The following is a 10,913-nucleotide window of genomic DNA, read 5'->3' as shown; positions in this document are numbered from 1 at the left end:
GGGGTGGTTTTGGGAATTTGGGGGGGTTTTGGGAAATTTTGGGTTTTTTTTTTTTAATTTTGGGGGGTTTTTTTGGGAATTTAGGGGTTTTTTGGGAATTTGGGATTTTTGGGAATTTTGGGGGTTTTTTGGGGAATTTTGCGGGGTTTTTTGGGAATTTGGGGGGTTTTTTTGGGGAATTTTTAGTGGTTGGGATTTGGGAAGAGGAGGAATTTGGGGATTTTTTGGTGTGAATTGGAAAAATTCCCGAAATTCCGGTGGTTCTGGCTTTGGGCTTTGGGATTTTTTGGGGTTTTCCAAAGATTTATTTTGGAATTTGGGATCCGTTTTCCCAAAATTTTGGCGAGGAGCATCCAGGGATCTCCTGGATCCCAAAAATTCCCGAAATTCCGGTGGTTCTGGCTTTGGGCTTTGGGGTTTTTGGAGTTTCCCGATGTTTTTGGAGGGTTTGGGATTTGGGAAGAGCGAGAATTTTGGGATTTCTTGGAGGGTTTTGGCGTGGATTGGAAAAAATCCCAAAATTTTGGTGGTTCTGGGTTGGGATTTGGGGGATTTGGGGTTTGGGGGATTTGGATTTGGGATATTTTGGAGGATTTGGGGACCTCCCTGGTGGCATTTTGGGGACAGAGGGGGCTCGGGGGTGGCACCCCCTGATCCCAAATCCTCCCTGTCCCCAAATCCTTCTTGTCCCCAAATCCTCCCTGTCCCCAAATCCTCATTGTCCCCAAATCCTTGTCTCCAAATCCTCCTTGTCCCCAAATCCTCCCTGTCCCCAAATCCTTCTTGTCCCCAAATCCTCCTTGTCCCCAAATCCTCCTTGTCCCCAAATCCTCCCTGTCCCCAAATCCTCATTGTCCCCAAAATCTTGTCTCCAAATCCTCCTTGTCCCCAAATCCTTGTCTCCAAATCCTCCTTGTCCCCAAATCCTCATTGTCCCCAAATCCTTCTTGTCCCCAAAACCTCCTTGTCCCCAAAACCTTGTCGCCAAATCCTCATTGTCCCCAAATCCTCCTTGTCCCCAAATCCTCCTTGTCCCCAAAACCTTGTCTCCAAATCCTCATTGTCCCCAAATCCTCCTTGTCCCCAAATCCTCCCTGTCCCCAAATCCTCATTGTCCCCAAAACCTTGTCTCCAAATCCTCCTTGTCCTTGTGAGTGTCTCCAAATCTTCCCTGTCCCCCTGTCCCCAAATCCTCCTTGTCCCCAAATCCTCCTTGTCCCCAAATCCTTCTTGTCCCCAAATCCTTCTTGTCCCCAAATCCTCCTTGTCCCCAAATCCTCCTTGTCCCCAAATCCTTCTTGTCCCCAAAACCTTGTCTCCAAATCCTCATTGTCCCCAAATCTTCCCTGTCCCCAAATCCTCCCTGTCCCCAAAACCTTGTCCCCAAATCCTCCCTGTCCCCAAATCCTTCTTGTCCCCAAATCCTCCTTGTCCCCAAATCCTCATTGTCCTTGTGAGTGTCTCCAAATCTTCCCTGTCCCCCTGTCCCCAAATCCTGCCTGTCCCCAAATCCTGCCCGTCCTCGTGGTTGTCCCCACCTGTCCCCAAATCTTCCGTCCCCCCCAGCCCCAGGTCACTCTGTGTCCCTTAGGCCACTCCGTGTCCCCCAGGCCACCACATGTCCCTCACACCCTGCGGTCACTCTGTGTCCCCCTGAGGTCACTCTGTGTCCCCCCCAAACCCCGAGGTCACTCTGAGTCCCCCCGAGGTCACTCCATGTCCCTCAGGTCACTCCGTGTCCCCCCCAAACCCTGAGGTCACTCCATGTCCCTCAGGTCACTCTGTGTCCCCCAGGTCACTCCGTGTCCCCCTCACACCCCGAGGTCACTCCGTGTCCCCCTCACACCCCGAGGTCACTCCGTGTCCCCCAGGTCACTCCGTGTCCCCCTCACACCCCGAGGTCACTCTGTGTCCCCCATCAGGAGGTCACTCTGTGTCCCCCCGGTCACTCCGTGTCCCCCTCACACCCCCAGGTCACTCTGTGTCCCCCCCAAACCCTGAGGTCACTCCGTGTCCCCCAGGTCACTCTGTGTCCCCCTCACACCCCGAGGTCACTCCGTGTCCCCCTCACACCCCGAGGTCACTCCGTGTCCCCCCGGTCACTCCGTGTCCCCCTCACACCCCGAGGTCACTCCGTGTCCCCCAGGTCACTCCGTGTCCCCCTCACACCCCCAGGTCACTCTGTGTCCCCCAGGTCACTCCGTGTCCCCCTCACACCCCGAGGTCACTCCGTGTCCCCCCGGTCACTCCGTGTCCCCCCGGTCACTCCGTGTCCCCCTCACACCCCCAGGTCACTCCGTGTCCCCCCGCTGTCCCCCGGCCGCCCCCGCCTCCCCTCCCCGTCCCCGCCGTCCCTCCGCCCCCGCGGGCTCTGTCCCGCCGTTCCCGGCCGGGGGGGGCCGGGCGAGGCCGGGGATTGGGAGCGGCCTCCAGGCCTCTCCCTCAGCCCGGCCCCCAAGGCGGGACACGGGGGGGTGAGAACCGGGCAACCCCCCCCAGAGCCCGCCGGGCACCCACCGCTACCTTCGGGCCTTGGGGGGGCTCGCTCGGAGCCCCCCGAGGCCGCGGCAGCCGCCGGGGCCGGGGATGGTGGCGGGAGCGGCCGGAGCGGGGCGGCGGCTCCGGGAGGAGCCCTGACAGAGCCTCCACCATGAGCGTGAGGCCTCCGCAGGCCCAGGACAGGTAAAGCCGTGAGGGGAAAAACCCCGAGTCGGGCACGGCCAGAGGGAATTTGGGGACATTTGGGAAAGATTTAGGGTGGGGAAAAAATAAAAATGGGGAAAAGGGGAGGGGGTTTGGCTCGGGGTGGAGCCGAACGCCCGGGTTTGTGAGGGGAGGGGGGGGGGCGGACACGGGCAAACCGGGATTTGTGGGGAAAAGTCTGGGATTTTGGGGGGAAATTGTGGGATTTTGGGGTTTAGCTCGTCCCGGAGCCCACACCCCGTCCCTGCAGTGTTTTGGAGTGAAAATCTGGGATTTTGGGGTGAAAATCTGGGATTTTGGGGCTAAGACAGGGGGCTGAGCTCATCCCGGAGCCCTCAACCCATCCCTGCAGTGATTTGGGGTGAAATCCTGGGATTTTGGGGTGAAAATCTGGGATTTTGGGGCTAAGACAGGGGGCTGAGCTCATCCCGGAGCCCTCAATTCATCCCTGCAGTGATTTGGGATAAAATTCTGGGATTTTGGGGTGAAATCCTGGGATTTTGGGGTGAAAATCTGGGATTTTGGGGCTAAGACAGGGGGCTGAGCTCATCCCGGAGCCCTCAATTCATCCCTGCAGTGATTTGGGGTGAAATCCTGGGATTTTGGGGTGAAAATCTGGGATTTTGGGACTTAGAGAGGGGGCTGAGCTCATCCCGGAGCCCTCAGCCTGTGCCTGCAGGGTTTTGGGATAAAATTCTGGGATTTTGGGGTGAAATTCTGGGATTTTGGAGTCAAACTGTGTGATTTTTGGGGTGAAATCCTGGGATTTTTGGAATTTTGGGGTGAAATCCTGGGATTTTGAGGCTCTGGGAGTTCAGGGAGGGGGCTCAGCTCATCCCAGAGCCCTCAGCCCAGTCCTTGGGGGAAAAAACCGGGAATTTGGGATAAAAATCCGGGATTTGGGGAATTTGGGGGGGGCTCAGCCTGCCCCACCCCATCCCTGCAGTGTTTTGGGATAAAAATCCGGGATTTTGGGAGTGGGAATATCCCAAACCATCCTGATTTTTGGGAATCAGCTTTTCCCTGGTTCATTTTGCTCCATTTTAAACCAAATCTGGGAATTTTTTTGTGGGGATAAACCCTTGGAAAACCCTGGAGGTTTTTTTGGGATAAATTCAGGAATTTATGGATCGGGATCCCTGCTCCGGCTTCTTTCCCACACGGATTTGGGAATTCCCTTGGAATTAAGGGGGAATTTTTGGGGATTTAAGGATCTTTCCTATCCCAAAGAATTCCAGGATTCCCTGGGCTGGTTTATTTGGGATTTTTGGGATAAATCCCGAGTGATTCCGTGGATTCCTCATCCCTGGAAGTGCCCGATTCCATCCCGGATCCCGCAGGAATTCCCTGGATTCCCTTTCCCAGGGGAAAAAAGTCGGGAATGGGAAAAAGGATCCCCTCGGGACAGGGAATTCCCAGGATCCGGAATTCCCGGCCAAACCAGCTCTGCCACTTCCCGATTTTCCAGGAGTGGCTTCCCGTTAATCATTATCCCGCCGGGAATCCTCGGAGCTGGAATCGGGAGCAGCTTCCTGCAGAATTCCCGGGGAAAAAAAAAAAATCCCCGAAAACCAGGAAAAAATTCCCGTTTTCCCATATTTGGGATCGCTTTAAAGCAGGAAAAACGGGGGGAAAAATTCCCGTTTTCCAAAGTTTCTGACCCTGGGATTCCTTCCCTAAATGGGGTTGGAATTCCCAGCTGGAAAATCCGACGGAATCTCGGTTTAAAGCAGGAAAAAGGGGAAAAAAATCCCCCATTTTCCAACTTTTCTGACCACTGGGATTCCTTCCCAAAATGGGTTTGGAATTCCCAGCTGGAAAATCCGACGGAATCTCGGTTTAAAGCAGGAAAAATGGGGGAAAAAATTCCCATTTTCCAACCTTTCTGACCCACTGGAATTCCCTCCAGGCCGTGATTTCCCACGGAAAACTGAAATTCCAGGAGCAGCCTGAAGGGTTTTCCCATCAAATTCCCAATTTTTTACGGAGCAAAACCTCGGGAATATCGCCGCAATTCCCGATTTCTCCCCGAATCCCAACAAATCGGGAACCCTTTGGAATTCCCGAATCCACCAAAATTTGGGATCTCGGGGAATTATTTTTTTCCTCCCCCCCCTCCCCGCGTTCCCACGGAGGAATTCCGGGAGTTTTGGATCCCGCTGGAATTTTCTCCTCGGATTTGCAACATTTGCTTCCCTCCCTGCCGGGGGCTGCGGCTCCGCTGCTTTCCCAGGAAAAAAAAACCGGGAAAAAACCCACGGAGAGAACGGAGAAAAGTGGGAATTCCTCCCTTTTCTCCCCGTGTTTTAAACGGGATTTATCCCAGATTTTCTGGGATTTTCCAGCTGGGAATTCCCAGTTTATTTTGGGAAGGAACCCAGTGGTAAAAAACGTTGGAAAATGGGAATTTTTTCCCTGTTTTTCCTGCTTTAAACTCTGCTTTTTCCCGGTTTTCTGGGAGATTTTTCCAGCTGGGAATTCCCGGTTTATTTTGGGAAGGAATTCCCACGGGCCGGCACCACCTGGATCCATCCCAAACCTCGGGAAATTGGGATTTTTCCCGGTTTTTTCCCCTCCTGGCTCCACCCCAAGCTCCCCCCGGAATTCCCGGGAATCGGCGCCTCCCGAGGAATTCCGGGATCGTTCCCGGAAAAGGGGAGGAATCCCAAAATTTTCATTTGATTCCCGTTTTTTTCCCAGCTTTAATTCCTTCCTTTCCCCCCCTCAGATTCCCAGGGAAGCAATTCCCAATTCCCAGATTTTTCCCGGATTTTGGGGACGTTTCCCTGATTTTTTTCCCCAGGTTTTTTTTTTTTTTCCCCTCCCTTCCCCCCTCGATTCCGAAGGATTTTTGGGAATTCCGACTCTTCCCAAAATATTTTCCCCTTCCTGGAGCTGGGAAAAAAAAGGGAAAAAAAATCTCCTGGTTTGGGAAAATCTTGGGAAATTCCGGCCGGATTCGATCCCAATCCTTCCTCATTCCTTTTTCACCTGGAAAATTCCCGGGGAAAAAAAAAAAAAATGGAAAAATCTGGGTTTAAAGGCAGAAAAACGGGGAAAAAATTCCCATTTTCCAACGTTTTTTACCGCCGGGTTCCATCCCAAAATCAATTGGGAATTCCCAGCTGGAAAATCCTATGGAAAAGCAGGAAACGCGTCCAACATTTCCCTGGGAATCGCCCAAATTCCCGGATTTTCGGGATTTGGGTGAAATTTCCTCATTCCCAGCTCCGGGATTTTCGGGAATTCCCAATTTTTGGGGGGCGGGAAAGGCTGGGATCCCTCCGGAGATGCGGGAATTGTGGGAATGGCGGGAATTTCCGGAGCTCGGCCGCCCAATTAAGGCAATTAAGGAGATTTAATTAAGCCGAATTAAAGGAGTTTTTAATAGCCTCGTTAAGCCCCGGCCGCTTCCAGAGGGGCTGGAAAAGCCTCTGGAAAAACCTCTGGATCGCCCCCAGATGGGAATTCGGGGATTTGGGAATGGGAAAAACGTCTCGGGAATGTCAAATCCCGAAATTCGGGGGTTTTTCCGGGAAAAAAAAAAACGGGATTTTGTGGATAATCCCGAGGGTTAATCCCGGTTTTCCTACGGATCCGCCGGGAATGTTCAGGGCAGCGTCGGGGTCTGGGGTCTCCGGGGGGAAAAGGAGCTGGGAATGAGGCTGGAAAAGCCGGAAACGGAAAAATCCCGGGTTTTCTTCCTGGGATTTTCTCCCTTCTGGGGGCTCATCCCGGGGTAATTCCGGGATCTTCCAGGGGAAAATTTGGGATCCGATCCCAGGGAATGGGGACAGGGCAGGAGGGAACGGCCTCGAGCTGGGCCGGGGTTGGAAATTTGGGATGAGTTTCCCATGGAAAAAGGGTTGGGAAGCGCCGGGAGGGGCTCGGGGAGGGGTTGGGTCCCCATCCCTGGGGTTTTCCAAGGAATTCCTGGATTTTCCTCCGGCTCATCCTCAAGAAAAGAGGGATCCAGGGGGAATTCCCAGCTCGGAATCGGGAATTTTCCCATGGAAAAAGGGTTGGGAAGCAGCGGGGGCGGCTCGGGGAGGAATTGGGTCCCCGTTCCTGGAGTTTTCCAAGGAATTCCTGCCAGGATTGGATATTTGGGATGATTTTTCCATGGAAAAACATTTGGGAAGCAGCGGGAGGGGCTCGGGGAGGGGTTGGATCCCCATTCCCGGAGTTTTCCAAGGAATTCCCGGATTTCCCTCTGGATTTCCCAGCGCCTCCTGGGTGGGGGAGGGGCGCGCGTCATTCCCGGAATTCCGAGGAATTCCCGGATTTCCCGTTCCAGGTTGAGCAGCCTCTCCTCTTCCCTGGATTCCCCCTCGGAGCGGCGGCACCGGCGGCGACCCTCGGATTCCTCGGAATCCACAGGTGGGAATTCCGGCGGGAATTCCGGCCACGGTCACTCGGGGGTCACTCGGGGTCACTCAGGGTCACTCAGGGGTCACTCAGGGGTTACTCGGGGGTTACTCGGGGGTTACTCAGGGGTTACTCGGGGGTCACTCAGGGTCACTCAGGGGTTACTCGGGGGTTACTCGGGGGTTACTCGGGGGTTACTCAGGGGTCACTCAGGGGTTACTCGGGGGTCACTCAGGGGTCACTCGGGTCACTCAGGGGTCACTCAGGGGTCACTCAGGGTCACTCGGGGGTCACTCGGGGGTCACTCGGGGGTCACTCGGGGGTCACTCAGGGGTCACTCAGGGGTCACTTGGGGGTCACTCAGGGGTCACTCGGGGGTCACTCGGGGGTCACCCCTGAGCCCGGCCTGCGGAGCCTCATTCCTTCCTCTTCCTCCTGTCCGTGTGTCCATGTCCGTGTGTGTCCGTGTGTGTCCGTGTGTGTCCATGTGTCCGTGTGTGTCCGTGTGTCGGTGTGTCCGTGTGTGTCCGTGTGTGTCTGTGTGTGTCCGTGTGTGTCCATGTGTCCGTGTGTGTCCGTGTGTGTCCGTGTGTGTCCATGTGTCCGTGTGTCCGTGTGTGTCCGTGTGTCCGTGTGTGTCCGTGTGTGTCCGTGTGTGTCCGTGTGTCCGTGTGTCCATGTCTGTGTGTCCGTGTGTGTCCGTGTGTCCGTGTGTCCATGTCTGTGTGTCCGTGTGTGTCCGTGTGTGTCCGTGTGTCCGTGTGTCCATGTCCGTGTGTGTCGGTGTGTCGGTGTGTCCATGTGTCCGTGTGTGTCGGTGTGTCCGTGTCCGTGTGTCCGTGTGTCGGTGTGTCCATGTGTCCGTGTGTGTCGGTGTGTCCGTGTCGGTGTGTCCGTGTGTCGGTGTGTCGGTGTGTCCGTGTGTCGGTGTGTGTCCGTGTGTCGGTGTGTCCGTGTGTGTCGGTGTGTCCGTGTGTCGGTGTGCCGGTGTGTCCGTGTGTCGGTGTGCCGGTGTGTCCATGTCCGTGTGTCGGTGTGTCCGTGTGTGTCCGTGTGTCCGTGTGTCCGTGTGTGTCCGTGTGTCGGTGTGTCCGTGTGTCCGTGTGCCCGTGTGTCGGTGTGTGTCGGTGTGTCGGTGTGTCCATGTGTCCATGTGTCCGTGTGTCCGTGTGTGTGTCTGTGTGTGTGTCCGTGTGTGTGTCCATGTCCGTGTGTCGGTGTGTCCGTGTGTCGGTGTGTCGGTGTGTCCGTGTGTCGGTGTGTGTCCGTGTGTCGGTGTGTCCGTGTGTGTCGGTGTGTCCGTGTGTCGGTGTGTCGGTGTGTCCGTGTGTCGGTGTGTCGGTGTGTCCGTGTGTCGGTGTGTCGGTGTGTCCGTGTGTCGGTGTGCCGGTGTGTCCATGTCCGTGTGTCGGTGTGTCCGTGTGTCGGTGTGCCGGTGTGTCCGTGTGTCGGTGTGTCCGTGTGTCCATGTCCGTGTGTCCGTGTGTCGGTGTGTCGGTGTGTGTCGGTGTGCCGGTGCTCGCAGGGCTGGTGCAGCGCTGTGTGATCATCCAGCGGGACCAGCATGGCTTCGGCTTCACCGTCAGCGGCGACCGCGTCGTGCTCGTGCAGTCCGTGCGGCCAGGTACGGACACACCGACACACGGACACACCGACACACGGACACACCGACACACCAACACACCGACACACCGACACACGGACACACGGACACACGGACACACGGACACACGGACACACCGACACACCGACACACGGACACACGGACACACGGACGGCCGGACACGGACGGACACGGACGGACACAGCCGGACACGGACAGACACTGACGGACACAGCCGGACACTGATGGACACTGGGCTGGACAGGGGCTGGACACACAACCGGACACACAACCGGACACACAACCGGACACACAACCGGACACTGGACTGGACACACAACCGGACACTGGACTGGACACTGGACTGGACACTGGACTGGACACACAACCGGACACACAATCGGACACTGGACTGGACACTGGACTGGACACACAACTGGACACACAACCGGACACACAACCGGACACTGGACTGGACACACAACCGGACACACAACCGGACACTGGACTGGACACACAACCGGACACACAACCGGACACACAACTGGACACTGGACTGGACACTGGACTGGACACACAACTGGACACACAACCGGACACTCAACCGGACACACAACCGGACACACAACCGGACACGGGGCTGGAGAGGCCGGACAATGCCCAGGGATCTCCTCGTCCATCGCCATCCTCAGCCTGGGGGGGACATGGCGGGAAAACGAGGGAGAAAATGGCGGGAAAACACTGGAGAAAAAGGCGGGAAAACACTGGAGAAAATGGCGGGAAAACAGTGGAGATAAATGGCGGGAAAACAAGGGAGAAAAAGGCGGGAAAACACTGGAGAAAGTGGTGGGAAAACACTGGAGAAAAAGGCGGGAATGTGAGGGAGAAAATGGCGGGAAAACAGAGGAGAAAAAGGCGGGAAAACACTGGAGAAAATGGCGGGAATGTGAGGGAGAAAATGGCGGGAAAACAGAGGAGAAAAAGGCGGGAAAACACTGGAGAAAATGGCGGGAATGTGAGGGAGAAAATGGCGGGAAAACAGAGGAGAAAAAGGCGGGAAACACTGGAGAAAATGGCGGGAAAACACTGGAGAAAATGGCGGGAATGTGAGGGAGAAAATGGCGGGAAAATTGGGGAAAGGGAGAAAACGAGGGGGAAAACGGGAGAAAAGGCAAAAACCTGGGGAAAAAGGAGGAAAACGGTGGAGAAACTGAAGGAAAGCATGGAAAAAAACCGGGAAAACGTGGGAAAATCGGCGTTGAGGAGGGTTCTGGGCTTGAGGGAGGGGGGAAAAAAATCCCTCGGGAACATTCCCGGCAAATCCGTATCCAGGTGGGGCCGCCATGAGGGCCGGGCTGCAGGAGGGCGACCGCATCGTCAAGGTCGGCATTCCCCGAATCCCAAATTCCCTCGGGGGAATTCCCGGAGTTTTTCCGGCCCCTTTTTAATTTCTTTTTTTCCAGCCCCGCGGAAAAAAACTTTTCCCGGTTTTTTTTTTTCGTTCTGTTCCGCAGGTGAACGGGACGATGGTGAGCAACAGCTCCCACCTGGAAGTGGTGAAGCTGATCAAGTGTGAGTCCGGAATTCCCGGGAATTCTCTCCCCATTCCGTGGGAAAAGGCGGATTCGGGGCGGTTGGGGGAGAGTTTTCCGTCCTTTGGGAATTCTGGGGGAGCCCGGGAGCGTTGCCACCCCTCTTTCCACACTTTTTTCCAGGGAATCCTTCGTATCCCAAGTTCTTCCCGGGAATTCTCCTCTTCCGGGAATTTTTTCTCGGAAGTTTTTTCTCGTTTCTTATCCCAAATTTTTTTCCTGGAAATTTTTTCTCACCCCTTTATCCCAAATATTTCCCGGCAATCCCTTCCCTCCCGTTTTCCTGGAAGTTTCTCCTTCTCTTTCTCCCTTTTCCCAGGATTATTTTTTTTTCTGGAATCTTCTTTATCCCAGATTTTCCCAGGAATTCCTTCTCGCTCTCATTTCTCCCGGGATTTTTTTCCCCCGGGATTTTATTTTTTTTTTTCCTTTTCCCTCTGTAAATTTTCCTTCTTTATCCCAAGCTTTCCCTGGAATTTCTCCGTATCCCGTTGTTGTTTGTTTCGTTTTTCCAGCCGGTGCCTACGTGGCCCTGACCCTGCTGGGATCCCCCCCCGGATCCGTGGGAATTCCGGGATCCCGGCAGGAGCCGGAGCCCTCGGGATGTCCCCAAGGGCCCCCCCAGCTCATCACCGAGCCCAGGCCCC

The 10,913-nt window shown here is 55.3% G+C and overlaps 1 protein-coding gene across 1 annotated transcript in view; it reads left to right on the top strand.

Moving 5' to 3' along the window:
- The first annotated feature begins 2,508 nt into the window (after positions 1-2,508).
- Positions 2,509-10,913, top strand: part of SCNM1 (sodium channel modifier 1) — an 11,079-nt gene continuing 2,674 nt past the window's right edge. Inside the window, exons 1-6 of the mRNA XM_088068462.1 lie at positions 2,509-2,682; positions 7,001-7,083; positions 8,597-8,695; positions 10,007-10,056; positions 10,189-10,246; positions 10,782-10,908. Coding sequence (XP_087924588.1) covers positions 2,651-2,682; positions 7,001-7,083; positions 8,597-8,695; positions 10,007-10,056; positions 10,189-10,246; positions 10,782-10,908 — 449 coding nt within the window. The 5' untranslated portion in view covers positions 2,509-2,650. The remainder of the gene's footprint in view (positions 2,683-7,000; positions 7,084-8,596; positions 8,696-10,006; positions 10,057-10,188; positions 10,247-10,781; positions 10,909-10,913) is intronic.

The sequence above is a fragment of the Pseudopodoces humilis genome, chromosome 31 (genome assembly GCF_049639895.1).
Source record: "Pseudopodoces humilis isolate 2021_Gansu_Grassland_sample_001 chromosome 31, ASM4963989v1, whole genome shotgun sequence".
Classification (NCBI taxonomy): domain Eukaryota; kingdom Metazoa; phylum Chordata; class Aves; order Passeriformes; family Paridae; genus Pseudopodoces; species Pseudopodoces humilis.
This window is presented reverse-complemented; position numbering and strand designations above follow the sequence as displayed.